The 22,137-nt window shown below is 38.8% G+C and overlaps 1 protein-coding gene across 2 annotated transcripts in view; it reads right to left on the reverse strand.

Annotated features, from left to right (window-relative positions):
- Positions 1–22,137, reverse strand: part of tmco4 (transmembrane and coiled-coil domains 4) — a 112,065-nt gene that overhangs the window by 58,135 nt on the left and 31,793 nt on the right. For both annotated transcript variants that reach the window (XM_060852001.1, XM_060851999.1), the window contains exons 6-11: positions 20,112–20,209; positions 18,616–18,759; positions 15,285–15,404; positions 10,502–10,666; positions 7,029–7,165; positions 916–1,000 (exon numbers count right to left, since the gene is read on the reverse strand). In XM_060852001.1, the coding sequence (XP_060707984.1) occupies positions 916–1,000; positions 7,029–7,165; positions 10,502–10,666; positions 15,285–15,404; positions 18,616–18,759; positions 20,112–20,209 (749 nt within the window). The remainder of the gene's footprint in view (positions 1–915; positions 1,001–7,028; positions 7,166–10,501; positions 10,667–15,284; positions 15,405–18,615; positions 18,760–20,111; positions 20,210–22,137) is intronic.

Raw genomic sequence — 22,137 nt, forward strand, 5'->3', positions numbered from 1 at the left:
AAGACTGTACAGTTAAAATAGCTTCTGGAACACTCCGTACCCAGTTCTGATACAGGTTAAGATTCTGCAATTCATGAGTGCACTAGTCACTTCCATGGAGTAAAGTGGGCTGAAGCAGGAGGGTGCCCAACTCCACGGCAAAAACCCAGCCCAAAGATATTAACTCACATTAGAAAGGTAATTATCAACAGCTACTGAAGTGTAGCCTTCAGAACAATTTATTTACAGAAAAAAAAAGAGATGTCAATGAGCACTGAACAATGAACAATACAAAAAAAAGGACATTACAGAGGTTAACAGTAACCTTGATTAACATTTCAAATGAGACTTTTGATAAGGACTGGCATTGATCAGGATATGGACACTCATCCACAGGACTAAGCAGGATAAATTACGCAGGATTACATGGACGTGGCACTGCAACAGACTATTCAGCCCATTCAATGCATCCATGCATTATGCTCCAAAAGAGCCTCATGCTATCTTTTGCCATCTAAATGTATCATCATAATCCTCTATTCCCTTCACCCAACATCCTTGTCTAACTTTCTCTTAAATCACTTCAAAGACTCCGAGTGATAGAACGTTCCACATTTTCTTCACTCTTTGGGTAAAGTTCCCTTTAAGATGTCTTGGTGATTATTTTATATTGATATGCCTTTTCTCACAAGAAGAAACATTCACTCTACATTCATTATAGAGTAAACCGATCTCCTATTTCTGATCTAACATGTCTTCATTTTCATATAGAAGGAAAACTTCCAGTCTGATGGGTAAATCTGATGAATGATCCCATCTGAAATTGGAAACGCTCCTTCCTCTTCCAGCTGTCAACTTAACTGCAGTTATTTGCAGCATTTTATGCTTCTTTCCATTTCAACAGTGAATACAATATAGGAAGCTATTATTGTGTACCTTTCTCTTGAACCAGCTCCCGAAGACAAAAGTAAATCACCCGTGCTCCAAGGCTAAAGCCAACTAACGTGACTGGTCTCTTGCCCTGTGGAAAACATCAATAAAAGGAGGAAAGTGAGAAAGTTTGCTTATTATATCAATCCTTTGAAGGTGCACTGTCAACCTCTGAGAAATACATTTTTCATCGGTTTGCCACATTGTAGTCATCAAGTACCTGTAATTGAGCGCAGGAACAAAGCAGGGCACATACAGCAGTCTGTTCACCTGGAGTACACTCAAGATGAAACACATTTTCTATTAATTTGACTGAACTGCCACATGAAAGGAGAAAAATTGTCGCTGGTAATAAATTTGAGAAAGTACATTTGCTCACTGATCATTATGTGTGAAACTATATTCTACAAAAGTGCTTCATATATTACAAGCTCACATTGCTGTAACAGAAAAGGCCAACAAGTCTTTGATTAGACTACATACAGAGAAAAGCCCATTGGTGTACAGGAATGGGAAGATCTAGTTCAGACTGCTCTGAATGTCCAACTCCTTTCTATTCCAAATAAGTCAGACTAAACTCAAAACTTTAACTCTGTTTCTCTCTCCACAGACATTGCCAGACATTTCTCCAGCACTTTGTTTTATTTCTTACCATTCACCTTAATTCCACCTTCTCACTACTGCACATTCTTACCAATTCATTGAATGCCTTCAGCTTTTCAGTATACAAAGTTTTAGAACAGTGTAAATCTATTTTGTGTTGAATAATTAAATAAGGTAAGATGTAGAAAAAAGCTAGAAATAGTTAGAATCTTGGAAACACTAGGTGACTTAAAGTTGATGTGGGTAAATTGATCATTCCTATGAAGAGATCAAATTGTAACAGGCACAATTAAAAATGAGGCAAGTTTAGAATAAAGAAAATAAAATAATGGGAAACCTTTACCTCCAAAGGGTAATAGAGTTGTGGAATATGTAACCAGCTAAGAAATTTCAAAATGTACGTGTTCAGAAGGTGATTAGTTGAATGCTGAAAAAGTAAAGGCAGTCACAGGAGGGAAGGCCCAAACAGGTTTCGGAGGAGATCAATAATGGGGTTGAGCTAAGATAAATGGGAAGCCTTGTGGATCTAACACGTTTGTATTGCTGTTAAAGATATTGCTTCTTGTTACATAGCAACTGAAGTGTCAGCAGTGGGTGCTGGCTGCCTCAAACACAGATATGTGCAATTTATGTTACTACAAATGAGATGTCAACCTTTTCTTCACCAGAAACAAAAAATTAATCCCCTATATTAACAACTCAAATAGTCTCAGCTGGGATTGTGAAACTGCCATTAATGTGTCATGGCAGACAGGAAAATGCCTAGTGGCCCACGCAGTTTATTTCTTACATAATCCAGCTTTATTTTTGAAAAGACAAAAGATAGATTTGTGCTTTAGGTGTAGGTCCTTCTGATGTTTATTGTACTGACAGAGCTGATAAATATTTGTATCAATATTCCTTTTTATTTCAGTTCACAATTCATTTGCATTTAATTCCAGTTATTTTTAGTCGGCCCAGGGTACCTAATTTCCTTATTTTATCTGTATATCCAGTACACTCCATCACAGTACACGTAAGAACGTATGATTGAGTTCTTTAATGATAAAAACTGAGAAGGCTGATGAAGGCCGCACAGTCATGTATATAGCTTGTCACAGGATACTTAGTAGTGTCACATAACACACTTATTAGTAAAATGAAAGCCCATGGCACTAAGGAGCAGTGGAAGCCTGGAGACAAAATTAACCAACAGTAAAAGTAGAGGGTGGTGGTGAACTAGAAGCAAACAGATAATAAGAAAATCACAGAATTTTTTAACATGTATTAATGACCTGGATATGCTGGATGTGATTTCAAAGTTTCCATCTGACACTAAGCTTGGAAAAGTAGCAAACAGCAAGGAAGATAGTAGCAGGTGACAGGAAAACAGACAGGCACATGGCAGATGGAATTTGGTGCAGTGTAGTATAAAGTGATGCATGTTTGAAGAAAAAACAAGGAGAGGCAACATAAACCAAATGGTACAAATTAAAAGGGATATATGCAACAAAACCTGAAAAACATCTAGGCTTGGCTGATAAGTGGCAAGTACTGTTCTTGCCTCACGAGCAATGCTCCATCTAATGATTCTTTTCTGCTGTGCAAATCTCCAAGGTCAGTGAATAACATTCCGAAAGCAGAAGCCAAAATGTCTTCTCATTGATTCATGTGTGTAGAATCTCCCAGTGCCAGCACAACTGTACTACATAAACGGAATGTTATTCATAGTGTCAGGCAATTAATATTTCCACCAAGTGAGGATCTATGCATTGCCTTCCTGTATTTCCATAACTGAATATCCCAACATTAACATTTTGAGAATTACCATTGACCAGAAACAGATCTGCAAGATTAGTACAGAAGTTGCAAGAATTGATCAGATACTGGGAATTTCACCATTATTAAAACCTTGTCACCATCTAAGAAGCTTAAGTCAGGAGTGTAGTGTAGTGTGCTTGCTTGCGTGAATATAGCTGGAAAAACTCTCAAGAACTCAACACCATCCAGGGCAAAACAACTTGCTTCAGAAGCATATTATCTACTACCAGAAACACTCACTCCTTCTACCATCAATGTACATTGTCTGAAGTGTGCATCACCCAGCAGTCCAGGACATTCGACCTCGGACCTTCGGGTGACCATCCTCCAAGGCGGACTTCGGGACAGGCAGCAGAGGAAAGTGGCCGAGCAGCGGCTGATAGCTAAGTTCCATACCCATAGGGAGGGCCTCAACTGGGACCTTGGGACTACAGGTGTACTGTATACACACACAAACACACAGACACTCCTACACATATACACAGACATGCACACCGACACTCCCACACACCCTTACATACACACACACTCCCATACTCTCACATGCATCCCCTCAGAGACTTAGACTACTCTACACTCACGCACACACATATACACTCTCTCACAGACACTCACAACCCCCCACCCCAGACACACACACACACACACACACTCCCATATTCACACATATACCCCCTCACAGACTTAAGACACTCTACACTCACTACACACACATATACACTCTCACACTCACAACCCTCCCAACCCAGACAGACAAACACACACATACAGACAGACACAAAGACTCATATGCACACATATACATATATTTTGTGGGGTGAATTTGTACCTAGAGTTACATTGTACTTTGCTCAAAAACTGCATGAATTCATGTAAAACTCTGTTATCTCACTTTTTAGATTAGAATCAATCTAAACATGACATAGACAGAGAACACAGGGGGCTAACACCTTCAACATATTGTCTAGCTAACATCAATTGTTACAGTTAACCTGAGAATGCAACTTTTAAAAAAAGGTTTTGTGATTTATACATGAAAGAAGTGAAACTATCATGATATTCGAACAGATGAAAGACTCAACAGACATTCAAGGTATGTTTCAATGTATAATTTCAGTTACATCACACTGTAAAATTTTGCTATAAATTCTGTTCCTCCACAACCACCTGATGAAGGAGCAGCGCTCCGAAAGCTAGTGCTTCCAATTAAACGTGTTGGACTATAATCTGGTGTTGTGTGATTTTTAACTTCATCTTTGAGCTGCACTATAGAAACCCACCAAGTTTCTTTCAACAGACCTTCCAAACATACAAAACCTGCATCCTAAATCAGCAACACACGAGAACACCACTACCTGCATTGTTTTCCACCAAGATCTCACACCATTCTGAATTAAGTCACAGAGTTTATACAGCATGGAATAAGACCCTTTGGCCCATCATATCTGCATCAGTCATTAAACATCCATTTATTCTAATTCAATTTTCCAGCACATAGCTCATAGCGTTGCATGCTATGACATTTCAAGTGTTTATCTAAATAGTTTTAGAAAGTCTTCATGGTTCCTGTCTCAATCACTTTTCCGTGCAAGAGCTGTAAATAGATTGCAATTCTGTCACTGTCTCTTGTTCAAAAATCAGGAACTTTCTCCCAAGTGTAGTATCGTCCACAGCTCATGGACTGCAACTGTTCAAGGTAATATTTGGAGTAGTCTGCACAGTTTTAATCTCCTTTATTTGAAAAAGGATGAAGTGGGTTAGAGGACAATGAAACAGTGGAAGTATAAACAATGACTGCAGATGCTGGAAACCAGATTCTGGATTAGTGATGCTGGAAGAGCACAGCAGTTCAGGCAGCATCCGAGGAGCAGTAAAATCGACGTTTCAGGCAAAAGTCCTTCATCTGGAATGAAACAGTGGAGACAGACCAGAAAAAAAAACAGCTCTTTATCCAGTATTCAAAACAGCAACAGGGTGAGAAGCTGACAACACAAGATATAGTTCTGAGACTCAGCAGTGAACAAAAGATGGGCGATGGCACTAAACATTCCTCTTACTGATTTGACCAAATAGCAAAATAGAGTCCAAGGAGCAAAGGCGTAATGGTGCCATCCTGGAGAGCAGCACAGACAAGCTGAGAAAATCAAATGACCTTGACTACCAGATTTTCCTTGTTTACATTCTTTTCCATGACAATATTATTTGTAGGCACAAGAATCTATTGTTATATACACTGGAGAGGTGTAACCTCAGTATCTTACTGGATTCACAGCTGAGCTTCAAAAGTCACATGCTAACCACTATTAAGAATATCCATTTCTACATCCGCCTTCACCTTATTCCCCATTAATGATGAAGTTTACATCTTGGTTTCTAGAATTTGAGATTCAGTTATTTTTATTGCTTGCTTTGCCAAACTCTTGAGTTCCACCAAGCGTAAACTGTAAGTTGTTGAAATATACAGCACCCACATCTCATCCCATAAAGTGTACTTTCAACTTTGCCAATCTGCTTTGGCTCCCCACCACCTAATCTGTCATATTCAAACAACCCCAACCTCTCTCCATGGTTACAACACTCCAGTCCATGGAACATTTTGGTGACTCTCCTCTGCATCTTCTCTACAGCAAAGGAAGGATGTGATTGCAATAGAGATCAGGACTGCGCACAATGCTCCAGCCATGGCCTAAATAACATTTTATACAGATCTATCATAATCTCCCTGCTCTTGTAATCAATGCCTCAACAAGTAATGGCAAGTAAAGTATCCCTTCGGCCTTGAATCTACATAAATCTAAAATCTACTGAAATCTTCTTAACCATGTTACCTACCTGTGCCCATTTACAAGATCCTTAGTCTACCCAGGTAAACATCCATGATGTGTGACCTTCACACTCTACATGTCCCCTCGCTCTGCTCCAGCCTTAATGACAGGACCTTTAACTGTTTTGAGTTGAAAAGTGTGGCGCTGGAAAAGCACAGTAGGTCAGGCAGCAGGAAAATCAATATTCCGAGCATAAGCCATTCATCAGGAACTGGGGAGTGGTGGGGTGGGGGGGGGGGGGGAGAAGAGAGTAGCTGGGAAGGTGATAGGTAGATGCAGGTGGGGGGGGGGGGGTGATTGTGATATGTTCGTGAGAAGGGTTGAGTCGATAGGTGGGAAGGAAGATGGACAGGTGAGACAGGTCAAGTCAGACATAAAAGGAGTATCTCTCTACACCTTGCCAATTCTCTCCATTCCTTCAAAAACATCTTTCTTTATTATACCTTCAGGTGCCATCAATAATGCTTCATCCTTCACTACAGAGCTTCTGTTTCTCATTGGTGTAGAGCTTTGGAATACTTTTATTACATGAAAGGCTTTACATTATTGCAGCTTGTTGGCTATAAAATAATCCAGATATTAAGTATGTGCTTGTAGATAGCTGGCTTGGACAGTTGAATAACCTTTAAGAACTCAGTCATAAATAATAGCCATGTGGGTGGTGTACATGATGCAAGGTGTGGTTCTGTACTTGTACAAGAAAATCATCACCTTAAATGAAGGGAGGCAGAAGTGATGAATAAAAAAAATACTGGTTCTTTCTCGTTGAATGCTGGATGTATTTTATGTTAATGATTTAACTAATTGGTACTTTGGTATATTTAAAAAATTTGTTCACGTTCATAAATCAATCAATCACTGACACCACCCGACCTGAAGTATGCCTTTTACCTGCTGTCTATTCAGTAACACCTGAGCCAGATGCTTTCCAACTTCAGCTGAGCGATTAAGGCAGACTCCCCAGGGATTATCTATGACATTAGCAACAGTCAGTAGTGAGGCTGGCCACGACAGTGCAGTCACAATACCTGGTGAGTATAAAGATGAAGTTATTAAAGATATGATGTTGTGACAAGTCAGTGATGGCAGGCAAAGACGGGCCATTACAGCAGAATCAGAACATGCTCCATTCAAGCCTCCTCCCATCTTTCCTCATTGAAATGCATCATCCTCTATTTGATCATCCATACTGTTTTCCTCATATGCTTGTCTTCTTTTTCCTTTATTCTTCCACAAGATATGAGCATTTGTTGCCCAATTCTAATTGCCCTTAAACTGAATGCCTTTTGAGGCTATTTCACTGGGCAGTCAACTATACTTTTGTGCATTGAGAGTCACATGCAGGCCAGGTAAGGATGGTAGATATCCCCTCTTTAAAGGACATGAGTGAACTAGTTGAGTTTTTATGGCATTCAACAATGGTTTCATGGTCACTCTCTGACTGGCTTTAATTCCAGATTTCATCAATTTAATTCAAATGTCATCATCTGTCGTGGTAGAATTCGAACCTAGTATTGTCCCTAGTACATCACCCTTGGGCCTCTGGATTCCTAGTTCAATGATAAATCCACCACTGTGACTTTTCCTGGCAGAATACCATCATTGTCCCTGCTTAGATTACAAATGGATCCCAATGTAACTGGACACCATTTACCAATGTGAAAAGGACAGTGACATCATAGGCTGAGTGTCTTTACCTGCTCCAATTTGAAACTGCAATGAGTAGATCAGGGTGGAAAAGAAGAGGACATGTCCACTTAATTTTAACTGCCCTTCTGCCTCGGCCCCATACAAACAGGTTAAATGTTTGTCACTGCATAAAGTGCGTTGAATTCACAATATAGCACAACTTTCCAGTTATTTAACAAAAATAGAACCAAACTTTTCATTATTTTATCCCACAGAGTTGATCTTTCTTTTGTGCAATAACTGAATTTATTTACCACAAACATAAGTAAAGGAATCCACTCAGAGATAAAACTTCGATATAAATTTAAGTGTATCATGATACTTTCACATACAATTTCAATAATTTCAAACTTTGAATCATAATTAGTAAGACCTTCACCTTTTTAATTCAAGTCATCAATCACATCGCAAACTGTGAACTCAATCAGATTCTGATTTCACGCAAGTTTGCTAAAGTTTGTGGATTGAATATTGAGACAACAAATCTTAATTAGAACATTGCTGGGTACTACAGGTAATCAGAATTCTACAGTGAGATTTAAAATTAGAATGCTGAAGCTCATCAAAAATTACAATACTTATTGCAATAAGAATTAGAATACTGAATTTTGTTGAAAAAGGCCCATTTGTCTAAGCTTTTCAACTTACTCTTCTCAGGATAATTCACAAGAATGCCATTGTAAAGGGAAAAGTATTTCTACTATATGAGAGTAAAGTACTGATTAATTAGTGAGTGAATTCTGATTGATAGCAGGGTTGCCATGGAGATACACTAGTTTTTTTTATTAGATTACTTACAGTGTGGAAACAGGCCCTTCGGCCCAACAAGTCCACACCAACCCTCCGAAGAGTATCCACCCAGATCCATTCCCCTACATTTACCCCTTCACCTAACACTACGGGAAATTTAGCATGGCCAATTCACCTAACCTGCACATCTTTGGATTGTGGGAGGAAACTGGAGCATCCGGAAGAAACCCATGCAGACACGGGGAGAATGTACAAACTCCACACAGACAGTTGCTTGAGGATGGAACTGAACCCAGGTCTCTGGCGCTGTGAGGCAGCAGTGCTAACCACTGTGCCACCGTGCTGCCCCCAGTTAGTTGATGACAGTTATCTGCCCAGCTTTGTTCAAATTTCAAACTGGGCAAATTGACTTTGATTCGTCAAGGCAGTGCCCTGTGGAATGAACCAGAGAACGGCTGTCACTACTTTGTTGAGTTGAAACAAGGCAATCTGTACAAACGTGTCCTTTCCATCAGGAAAGAAGATTGCCCTGCATATTAATACATATATAGATTCTAGTATAAACTATAGGAAGATATAGACAGGCTGATCGGATAAACAGAACAATGGCAAATAGAGTTTAATCCTGCAAATTGTGAAGCGATGAATTTTGGGAAAATTAAAGCAAGGGAGTGCATGACAAATGGCAGATCCCTAGGATCCCTGAGGATCAGCAGGACCTTGGTGTGCAAGTATCTGGATCATTAAAGGCGCCAGGAGAAGTAAATTGAATGGTTAAGAAGACATACTTGCCTTTAGCACCTATGGCATTGAATACAAGAGCTGGGAGGTTATGATGGAACTATAGAAGATATTCATTAGGCCACAGCTGGAGTACAGTTTGCATTTCTGGTTTGCACACTATAGGAACAATGTGATTGCACTGGGGATGGTACAGAAAAGATTCACCAGGATGTTGTCTGGTTGGAGTATTTCAGCTATGGAGAGAGATTACAAAGGCTGGGATTGTTTTGCTTGGAGTTGAAAAGGCTGAGGGGTGATCTGATTCAGGTCTATAAGATTATGAGGGGTATAGATAAGGCCAAATGGAACAAACCTTTCCTTAGTAGAGGAGTCAATTACCAGGGACATAGGTTTAGAGGGGTTTTAAGGAGAGATGTTGTCACCCAGACTGTGTGAAGTACATGGAAGTCAGTGAGAGGGAGTAGAGGCAGGAATCATCACAACACTGAAGTAATATTTAGGTTGGAATGCAATAGCATTGCGGGCTATGGGCCAAGAATTGGAATTGGAAGACACGTGCTTAAACCCATGTGGACATAATGGGCCAAAAGGGCCTTTTTCATTGTCACAATACTCTATGATGCTATGAAGGTGACTGCCAGTTTCTGTTCAATTCCTCAGGACAATGCCTTGATTAATTAGAATCAACCTGCCTGGCTTAAAATGCAATCAAAGATTTGGAGTTAACTGTCAGTCATCATTTGACTGGTGCATTCGCCATGGCAATACATCTAACTATCATAGTCCACTTCAACCAATCTGCATTCTTCTCTCACACCATATAAATATTGTTTTCCTTTTCCATTGGTTTCTTGAATTATCCTGATGAGTGCAAGACCTTTGATGAAATGTTTCTTTTTTTCAGTAATACTTAAATTCTATACCACCAAATAGTAATTAGACCACTGCACTAATATTATTAATGTTAAAATATTGTAAAGAAAAAGATTGAAAATTAGAATAGTGTAGGGAGATTAATAGTAAATAAATTCTGGCCCAGTTGTAAAGAGCTACAATATCTTTTTATAAAATTAATCCATTTTATAAAATTTCAATTCTTTTTCGATGCCAAATATCTTATTGGTAAATTAAATTTTTTCCTGAAACTGTCACTGTAGTCAATACTCATCGTTTTGCCTTACCTGACAGTACAGTGTACTTTAGTGCTTCCTGTGCAACAATATTGACCAAGCCATTCAGCAGCGATTCAAGGGCATTACCCAGTTCCATCAAGTACTTTGACTCCCAGGCTAGACAGTACTGTTCTTTGGACTGCAGTAGAGAGCGCCAAGGTGCCTCAAAACTTCCTGGAGATTAATGCATGATTTAAGGAGAACATTAAATAACTTATATTTATACACAACCTATCATGATCTCAGAGCATCCGAAAAACCTTAAAGCTAATGAGGCAGTTTTGAAGTGCAGTTACTGTTGTAGTGTAATACAACAGGACAACCACTTTGCACAGTGCACGTTCCAGACAGTAATGAGAAAAATGAACTCCCCTGTTGTTGTTTAAATAGTGCTGAGAAATACCTCTCCTAAGGGAGCTAATTTAACAGTTAATGTCTTATCCAAAAGTGCAGTGTTTCCTCAACACTGCATTAAAGTGTCCACTTAGATTACATACTCAAGTCCTGGAGTGGGGTTAGAATGCAGAATCTTTAAGGCAGGAATTCAGTGAGGCAGCTTAGATTCTGCTTTTCTGTGGAGGCGATACCTCACATAAAAAACAGAAAAGCAAAACGCAATGTTTGAAAGGGATGCAACAGATTAACATGCCAAGTCCCCTTTTGCATTGATTCTTTACATCACTCGTGAATTTCTCTCATCCTTTCATATGTGAACTTGAAAATGGAGGGCAAGAACATGCCAGCTTATCTATCGTGCCTGTCTCATACTGTGATGGGTAACTCATGCACTTACATGAACCATCTGCTTTATTTCCACCTGTTGCAAAAGTACTATGAATCTATGAGCACATTGTATCCCATGAAGTATGATCTGAGCTACAAATATGTGCTGCAGTTGGTTTTGGTGAGTCTTTTCATGCTGCTCACAATTTATCACCTCTTTGAAACATCAAATCTCTCAGCAATACAAAACAAAACTTAAATACTGTACTGCTAATTTACAACTTCATTTTAATAGCTCAGGCTGTGTAAATACCAATAACAAAATTCAATATGTTCTCTGTGGTCCACAGTGTCTTTCAACCAAAAAAGGGTTACTCAGCCTAATCTCACTTTACAGCTCTTGGTCCTCAGCCTCCTAATGAATACTAAATTCATTTTGGATATTTCCTGAAATCACAGCCATGTACACGGCCACACCCATCTCCCCCACGAAGTACTGAATCCCCATTCACCATTGATTTCTAATCCTTTCTTCTCCCCCTACATAGATAAGCCATCCATAGATTCTCTCAAGTTTTGACTCTCCCAATGAATCATTTTCACCAGTGTTCGGGAGAGTCATTAAAGATCAAAATACACTCAGGGAACTCCTATACTATTTGATAAAAATTGAAATAACTGCAGATGTTGCAAAATGGAAACGTAAACTTAAGTTGCGGGAAAAGCTCAGCAGTTCTGGCAGCATCCGTGATCAGAAATCAGAGTTAACGCTTTGGTTCTGGAGGAATGGTCACTGGACTTGAAACATTAAGTCTGTTTGTTCTTCACAGATGCTGCCAGACCTGCTGAGTTTTTTCTATACTATCTCCACTAGTCCTTGACACTCTGCATGCCCTTAAAGAAATGGTACGACCATCTCCTGAGATGCATTATCCACTTAGCTCTCAGCTTCTCGATTCCATTACAGCTGCTGCTCAAGCTCCAAGGCCTTAGCTGACAACACATCCTGATTGTGACTGTTCAGGACATGGAAGGTATTCTGAAGTCCCCACATGGTATAAGATGTCCATTCAATGGTTCCCTGCTATGCCTTTATTTATCACATTACTGCCCACACTTACTAAAAATAAATTTCAATCTTGTCCTTTATTTGGAGAAACAAACCCTCATCAATTAGCTCCTGCTGCTGCTACTTTAACTGTTTTTTTAATCCACCTTCTTGATGATCGTGAAACTCAGCGAGGTGAGGGAGCACAATGCACATCTTTGGGTTTGCTTCCTCCACTCTTTTTGACTCGTGCACTGTATCCCCTCAGATCCATTCTCTCCCCTCTCCTTGAGGCAACAACTTTTTTTTATACACACAAATGTGAAATAACTTTGAAGTCACATGTTTGGCTGAGACTGTTGCTACAGGTGCAAAACACAAATTGAATAATCATTCACCACCTGATATTTAGACTGAAATGAGATTGCATTTGCAAACTGAAAATACACTATTTAAAGTAATTTCAACATTTGTAAAAGGCAGTCAGACGATGAAACTCATATAGAGACTTCTTAGTCATTACTAACTCTGATCTTTACCTGAAAGCTAGCCAATTACTTTGTTGAAACAGAGTGAAAATACAAAAATTGGCTATAGCTTTCATTCAATTGTCTCCCTGCCCCACCTGAAAACGCTGACTGTTGCTGAGGTTCAGTTTATTGGATACTAGGTGAATTAATATGACTTACCAGCAGGTCTTTGGTGTTCAAATCCATACAATGACTATACTATGGAAAGCATCAGAGGTAACCCTGATGTTATAGAATAACATCCAAACACTATTAAACATTCTTGAGTTAGGGAAGAAAAAGAATGGAGTAATACTTCCACTTACGACTGGTTTTCATACCCTATTTATCAATTTAATCTCAAGGGCCATACCTGCCACATAATGATATATGCTGAAAATGTATTGCTGGTTAAAGCACAGCAGGTCAGGCAGCATCCAAGGAACAGGAAATTCGACGTTTCGGGCCAGAGCCCTTCATCAGGAATGTGGAGAGTGTGCCAGGCAGGCTAAGATAAAAGGTAGGGAGGAGCGATGGCGATGTGATAGGTGGAAGGAGGTCAAGGTGAGGGTGATAGGTCGGAGTGGGGTGGGAGCAGAGAGGTCAGGAAGAAGATTGCAGGTTAGGAGGGCGGTGCTGAGTTCGAGGGAATCGACTGAGACAAGGTGGGGGGGGGGGAGGAGAAATGAGGAAACTGGAGAAATCTGAGTTCATCCCTTGTGGTTGGAGGGTTCCCAGGCGGAAGATGAGGCGCTCTTCCTCCAACCATCATGTTGTTATGTTCTGGCGATGGAGGAGTCCAAGGACCTGCATGTCCTCGGTGGAGTGGGAGGGAGAGTTAAAGCGTTGAGCCATGGGGTGGTTGGGTTGGTTGGTCCGAGCGTCCCAGAGGTGTTCCCTGAAGCGTTCCGCAAACTACATAATGATATATAACTACCACTCTTTGGGAAGTTTAACGGGCCATGTGAAAATCACCTCATTATTACGTGAGGAGCTATAACACCATTTTGTTGTTGGATCTTGCTTGCACTTTTGTTTCTATGCTCAAGTGATTCTATCAGTACAGTTTGCTGCAGCGCTGACTCAGTGTGAAATTGCAGTTTTTTAGACCTTGGTTTTGCGCCAGCTGTGACCCCAATTTTCCTAAGGGGTGGTGAGAGCTTAATGGGATTATCACTGGACTGTTAATCCAGAGACCCAGGGATTCAGTTTCAAAGCCCACCATGGCAGATAGTGGAATTCGAATACATTAGAAATCTAGAACTAAGAATCTAATGGTGACCATGAATACATTGTCAATTGCAAGGAAGAAAACTATTCAGTTCATTAATGTCCTGTAGGGAAGGAAACTCTTACCTGGTCTGGTCTTACACATGGCTCCAGACCCACAGCAATGTGGCTGACTCTTAACTGCTCTCTGAGCAATTACGGATGGGCAATAAATGTTGGCCTAGCCAGTAATGCCCTCATCCCATGAATGAATAAAAAGAGGTAACAACAATGACTGCATTTTTAACTTATTCATTGTATTCGAAAGGATATGCTGACAGTTGTGAGAAGATGTTTTAGAAATTCAAGCTCTCATTTCCTTTTTTTATTCTAGAGTTGGGAATATATTAACTGCTTCTTCCAAAACTCTATCCCAATAAGCATAGCAGTTCCCTGGCAACCAAGATTCTAGTATATGGCAGTCTGTAGCACACAAAATCCTTGTTTGCTATTTTTATATCTGAAAGCTTTCTAGGCAAGCGTGGCACATTATCCATAATTGAGTTTGACCCACCGTGAAGGCTAATGTGAACCAGAGCATCGACTACACTTGCTAAGGCACAATAACTCAAGGTACAGAAATAAAGAGAGTTAGTAACCCTGTCACATACAAATTCATTTATCTGAAATTACTGTCAATCTCTTCAAACCAAATTTGATTTCTGCCTGCCAAAGCCTGTCAATTGGAAATACCATGCTAAATGAAATGATCCTTTAATACCATGTGGGTCGCAATGCAGTTTGAGGAAAGAACTCACTGTAATAAATCTGTGCAGCTTTTTGCATTAATTCCTCAATTGTTTCTTAGAAAAAGATAAGCCAAACAGGATAGGTTAGAATACTGAAGCAAAATTTCAGTCACTTGCTTCATCCCATTCAGATGATTATCATTTTCAATTGCACAGATGAATGCAACAATATAAACTTTTACTTGAAACTTTATTGTTAGTTCCAAAAGGGAAAGAAGCCACCTGGAATTGTATGGAGTCATGCAGATGACGAAGGACACTGGCTGTGCTTAATTAAATGATTGCAACTTATGCTGCAGCATCTCAGGCCACAACTACTTTAAGGTCCATGTGCTATGGAGGGAAAATTCCAGCAAGGACATATTTTTGTAACAATTCATGGAGAAAGCTGAATTATAATGCCAAGCAAAAGCCTGAGGCAAACTTTGCCCCAAGAGCAAATAGTTGTTTTTAAGTGTGTTTGGTCTTGGTTTGTGCTTTTACATTCCCCATACCATATTTTCCTGTGCATAGCCACCCAGTAACAGCTATTGTGATGTGCAGTTGGTTTCCATCAGTCAATGGAAGAAACTCAAACTCTTCAATGGCTCCCACTCTCTTTTTCATTTTGTATCCTGAAAGGAAATGAAAACCAGATTTAACTATGTTGACAGAAGTTGAAAGCATGGAATATTTTCCCCCCAAAAAACTTATAAAAATAAAAAAAAGTATCTTATGATAGAATGTACTTGATGATAGAGATTGTTGTGCACTGAATAATATCTAGAAATACATGAAACTTAGATGTAAAAGTGCAAGATGTACATACAAGCATTTTCAGACTGTAATTAAAATCACATATAATTGAAACTGATTCTGTTTCCTTCCAAAATCTGCAAGTCAACATTTAGTGAATGAAAATAGAAACATTGTTAAAAAGGATGCTGCTCTTTTCTTCAATTCTACATTTACATAAGTGAAGGCAGAAGCAGCTTTCTTTTCTACTTTTGTCTGGGATAAGACACTAAGTGTTAAATTTACTTAAGATCATATTTAATTTAATTACATTTTAAATTAGCAATAAATTCCAAGAAATGGAAATGTTCAAGGATGTCTTTGAAATTGCTCCTCCAAATTAGCAGTCTTTGTTACTGCTGCCCACGTTGTTCTCTGTTGGAAGTCACACACCACCAGATTATAGTCCAACTAGTTTATTTGAAATCACAAGCTTATGGATCACTTGTCATGAAGAAGCAGTGTTCCAAATAAACCTGTTGGACTATAACCTGGTATTGTGTGACTTCTAACTTTGTCATCCCAGTCCAGCACTGGCACCTCTACATCTAGTTGTTCTCTGTTCAGCAAGGCAAAAAGTGAGATCAGCGCACTTTGATGTCTAACCCCTCACTTATTTTTCTCTTCTTTCATGTCTCTCATTCCTCATTCCAAAATGGTCCCCCACCTGTGGCTGAACTAGGATGACTAAATTCAACCAAGCAATACCAGCAGCTTTGGATCCAGTCTCTCAAATTTATAAGCTGCCAGTCTTTATACAAGGCATGCTAATGTGCAATATGATGTTATGGATTCTCACATTATTTCACTGTTTGGACTGATAGAATCAGAGCTCCACAAATTGTTCCTTTATGGGTCCAACAAGGTGGTACTATGGGTAGCCTTTGCTTCTGTTCCTAATTATTACCAGCCCATATTTAAAAGAGAAATTGGCACTAAGATGAAAATCTCATTGTGAAAGGACAACAATGAGTGAAAGGGATGCTGTTTAAAAATGAATTAGAATGTTTTATTGGATAAAAATTTTCCTGAGGGGCTGGCTCTTAAACTCACTGATTGATGTAAAGTATTGTGCAAAAAAACCCAGCTTCCATATACATACAATTCATTTGATTGAGCTGTAAGGAGATTGAGAAAGAGGCCTGAGAGAAACAACAGCCTTATTGCTTTCAATGTCTACACAATGTAGTGAAACAGTTACTAATCCAATGAAAAGCTGGGATATACAGTCAGAACAGTATAAGTCTTCATAAAAAGCTTGATTTTCACAGACACTTTACAGATATCACTTGGAGCCTTGTAGCAGTACAACCAGAATTGCAGCAAATGGAAAGAAAAGCAATAGTGCTGAAGAAAGATCATTAAAGCTTAAATAAAGTCTACAAAGTTTTCCGATAAAGGGGAACTTTGTCATTAATATTAATAGCATTGATAAGATAACTTACATTGTTATTTCAAATTGAATGAGAAAAGTCAGAGCAAGAACAAAATATTAAATTCAAAATTGATATGAGAATAGCATTTGAGGAATAAGGACTTAAAATAATTTGAATACCTGTATTAAGGAAAATAATAGTACAGCTGTTCACAGGATTACTACATTTTAGAGAAAGAGTATTTGGCCCATTGTGTCTGCACCAGCTCACTGAATGGGCAATTCAAAATGCCCTTTCGCCTTTTGTCCGCAACACTGTACATTCTTCCTTTTCAATTAACAATCTAATTCCCTTTTGAATCCATCAATTGAACATGCCCCAACACGTTCTCAGGCAGTGAAATCTATACTCTAACTATTCATTGCATGGAAAAGCTTACTCTCATGACTTTGCTTCTTTTGCCAATTATTTTATATCTGTGTCTTCTTGTCCTTGATCCTTTAATGAATGGGAATGGTTTCTCCCTATTTACTCTGATGTCTTAATTGGTGATTTAATGTACCAATACTTCAAAGGGCACATGAAGCATGAGGCATGTTCTTGGCATATCACACAAATAGCCCAACTAAATGAGGATCACGACACATAACTGATAAACCAATGAAAGGTGCTTAAAACAGTTTCAAAAGACCACTAGGAGTCAGATAAGGTTTTAGGCATAATGTAAAGTTATTCTAGTTATACAATAAATATTCAGCCAGAGACACAGGAGCATTGTGTTATTTCCTGAGTCTCCGTGTAGTGGGAGTTGAGAAACAGTGCAGAGGATGAAACCTAGAAATAAGCGTTGCAGTAATCAGCGTAGACTTCAGGAGTCAGGCCTATTTACAGCAATTCAGAATTAAATTAGAGATGTTTAAGGTATTTTAAATATTCAAGAGATCAGATTACATCCAGTTGGATAGGTTATTTGAGAAGTACGCAGTCCGTACAACTTGAGGATATGAATTTAGAACCTCAGGCAAAGAGGGTAGGAAGCATTTCTTTGGAAGAGAGCCATCAGCTTCTGGAACAGATTAGTAATGTATATGATTCATATTGATTCCCTCAAACCTTCAAAGAGGATGCGAAACCATATTTTTGAGAAAGGACGACAGTTATGGTTATAAAAGGTAAGTTGTAGGTTAGTTAGGAACAGAAGGAATTGTAAGTAACTATGGTCACAGGGAGTTTTGCCTGACTCCGGGGGAGCAACTTCCACTTTTGTCCTGAAATTATGTCAGATTTTCTTGGGCTGGTTTTCGGGAGTGGTAGTCTTCTGCTGTTTATTACATTTTAGGGTACCAAAAGGACTGGAATTGACATATGAGCTTGCAGACTGGAGGGAAGAGCTTCAATGGGCAGAATGATTTTTTAAACTAACATTGTGAATCTCACCTTGGGGAAGATTTAAAGCTACAGTGAGAAAACAGGGCCATCGGATTAGTTTTGGATTATTCCATCAAAAGAGATGACAGACATATGATGGGCTGAATGGTCTCAGGTTTGCTTAATCTTAACATGGGACTTTAGAATGCTATTTTATCGCAAAGTAAATTACAGTTGTGCCAGTCCTTTCACAGCCATGTTACAGCCGACAATGAATGAACACAAAAAACAATTAAAACATGCTTACCTGTCAGTCCAGCGCCTGCTGCCCCAAATAAAGATGCCATTATGGCAATTCCTGCTGTGGAACCGAGTGCAGCTGCCCCTGCCGTCCCCACAATGGCAGCGGCTCCCGCTGCCACAAAGGGGGCAGCAAGGCCACCAGTGAGGCCTGCAGGGAATAACGAACATGTGTTAACAGGTTAACACACACAATGAACAGTGCTCATATCATTTGCATTTCTGAGATCAAAGGTGTAGCCTTTTTCATTGAATCACAAAAGAATCACGACTGAGTGGTAGCAGCATCAAATCTCATACTTAAATGTCTACTTTAATTACAACAAAGATGATTCACCAACACATGCACAGATGATATAAAAATAAAGGCATAATTCGTCCACTGCATGTTTGATTGCACCATATCAGAATGCTGACATTCACATAGAAATTGAACTAAATGCTAAAGATATGAATTTCTAGATGCTACACATCATTGGTTTGCAGTAGTTGACAAATTCTGACCGCACTCATTTTGGGTATTTTGTTCCAGTGTGGTGGGGTGGAGAGCATGTTTGGAAGGGAATAGCATTTGCTGTGAATTACCTCAGGATAATTAAACAGTCACTCTTATTTCTAACAAAATTAATTTTCATTAAAAAATTACAAGTGGCAGTTCAAGTTAAATACATAATGGGTGGGGTTCCTACCAAGCAAGTGATGAATTACTCAGTTATACATCTTCCAACTCTTCCCTGAAGATTCTTGAACCGCTCAAGTGATAGCCCAATAGGTGCTCCTAACACCTATTAGTAAAGGTGCTGTTTGCTCCTGTATAACATTTAGGGGATTTGTAGGCTGGGTGGCTGGTTTGCGATGCAGAGTGACACCAACGTTGCAGGTTCAATTCTTGCACTGTCTGAGGTTATCATGAAGGTCCTGTATTCTCAATTTAACCCCTTGCCTGAGGCATGATGACCTTAAGGTTAAACTCACCACCACTCATTTCTCTCTAACAAGAGAGCATTCCTATAGTCCTCTGGGACTGTGGCAACTTCACTAATTTTCAGAAATGTCAGCATCATTTTAAGAAGCCTCTGCCCTGCTTGAGTATAATGTTTTAGGATAAAGCATTCAAAATTTGTCATGTCTATTTGCATCTGCTCTCAAAGTAAATGCCAGGTATTTATGTCTTTATGTGTCAACCCAGTTGAAATGTACCATTGTGAAACCAACTCTGATATGCCATTGGAGATAGTAACTTTAATTATACAGACTGACACTTATCATTAACTTGCAGAAGCCTTCAGATTAATTATTGCAAGTCTAATTCAATTTGCAGACAAAGCTCTGCAATTTTGATTGTAATACGAGTTGTCATGCATCTATTACACCTCCACCTATTATAGAACTGTAACTAATTTCTGTTTTAATACATCTATCACAGCTTCATACCCCAATAAAAACCCAGTTTTATCTTAAGTCTATCCCCAACACCGTAAGGTGGTGGCAGTTATAACTTACCTATCACTGTCCCACCTCCTACTGTAGCAAGTCCAATGAGAAAATATCTCTTTAGTTTCCTTTTACGATCTTTTTTTTTCCGGGAAAGTTCAAGTTCTCTGGAAATGTTGAGGTTGGAAATGGGTTAGTTGCAATGTAGGAAGTAAATTAGTGAAGCAGTGAAACTTTGTGTTCTCAATATTTAAAATATGTGCTGTAAATAATACTTACAGTGACCACCATCCATACTGAACAGCAATTAAGAAGAAAAATGGCATCAGTACAAATTCAATTACAGGCATCTTTATAATGTGAGCTTACAGATAGATTATTGAATCAGCATTATTCTCCACCTACTAAACAATCATGTTTATAACAGATTACTAGTAGACATCTCATCTCAAAGATATTCCAAATCCTGATGCATTTTGGTTCTCATCATTGATATGAAGATATTAGACAAATCACATTTTAGTCTTTTGCTAGTCATATTCAGTTCACTTCAGATCTAAGCTTTTAAAAACTGATGCCATTAAGAGCAACAAGTTTTTTTTTCTTTAAATTAAACTTACTTATCTTCTCAATGTATCTCTCAGTTCCTTCACAAATATGATTAACTGTCCTTTGATTCCATGGATCAGCTCTCCTATCCTTGTGATTTATTCCATAACTGAATATTATCCTGTTCTTATTCCTTTTTACTGCAAACATCCTAATTTTTAAATTGCATTCCTGTGACTTAATTCCTTCATGACATTGAACAATTTGCCTGAATCAGTTTAGGCAGTTTCTTTCACGGCCATAAGTATTTCAGTCAGATCACTTGTGCTTAGTTTATGAAATTAAGCAGCACTGAGTTTCAGAAACAACTCTGAGGCCAAGGACAAATCAAATATTAGGCTCATGTTCACAATGGGATGGCCACTGAGGAAGTGAATGAGCAAGAACTTCATTGAAGAAGGCTGAACTTCTATCAGCATGTGAAAAATACAGACCATGTGCCTATACCCTCTGTTCATATGAGAAGCTCAATTGAAATGATTTTTATAAGAAAGTAATTCTGTACATTATAACTTGATTTCTTCATCAGTATTAAAGATTACATTAGGGGTAAAAACATTTTGATTTCTATAAGTAAGCAATCGTAAATAAAAGTGTCACGTTATTTTTTGATCGTATTTTATTGAATATCCTTCCCAGTAAGAGAATGTAGTTTCTGAGAAATAAATGAGATTCAAAAAAAGGAGCACTTTATATATTTTTATGTTGCTAACATCATATATGAAACAGGCATTATAAAGCATTACATCTTCACAAATTCATTCACAAGTTGAATCCCTCGCAGCCCACTGCTGCACAATGCTGTGTATTTTCGATTAGCAGGTTACCTAACGTATCAAGAGGTGTTAGTAAATAAACAACCACGCAGGTGATAAACTGAACGTCACAATATTTGTATACTGAATTAGATAATTTGGTTCTGTTTCGGATAGAACAGCATGTTTGCTGTTTCAGGGCCCTCTATGATTCTCGAGCATAAACTTACCAGCTGGAGAAATCATGTCCTTATCAAGCCCTTCATATCACTTACTTACTTAAAATTTGATACATGTTCAGAAAATTAAGTGGACTGCATCAGAGAAAAACAGCTGAATTAACATTGGAATAACATGCAAAGCAGTTGAAAAGTGTTGCCCTGGAAAAACACAGCAGGTCAGGCCACATCTGAGGAGCAGGAGAATTGACATTTCAGGCATAAACCCTTCATCAGGACACGCTTGAAATGTTGATTCTCCTGCTCCTCAGATGCTGTCTGATCTGCTGTGCTTTTCCAGCGCCATACCTTTTGACTCTGATCTCCAACATCTGAAGTCCTCACTTTCTCCCTAACATGCAAAGCAAAAACGAAACTCACAGATGAACTGAGAGGCCCATGAACACAAGTCTATCCTAGAGCACAAATACTGCATAAAATGTTTGTTTTTTTCTGTACTGCCATTTATTGATTGTTTTGTTCTTGAGATTCATATTCACAGAGAAATGAATC

The sequence above is a fragment of the Hemiscyllium ocellatum genome, chromosome 37, assembly GCF_020745735.1.
Source record: "Hemiscyllium ocellatum isolate sHemOce1 chromosome 37, sHemOce1.pat.X.cur, whole genome shotgun sequence".
Classification (NCBI taxonomy): Eukaryota; Metazoa; Chordata; class Chondrichthyes; order Orectolobiformes; family Hemiscylliidae; genus Hemiscyllium; species Hemiscyllium ocellatum.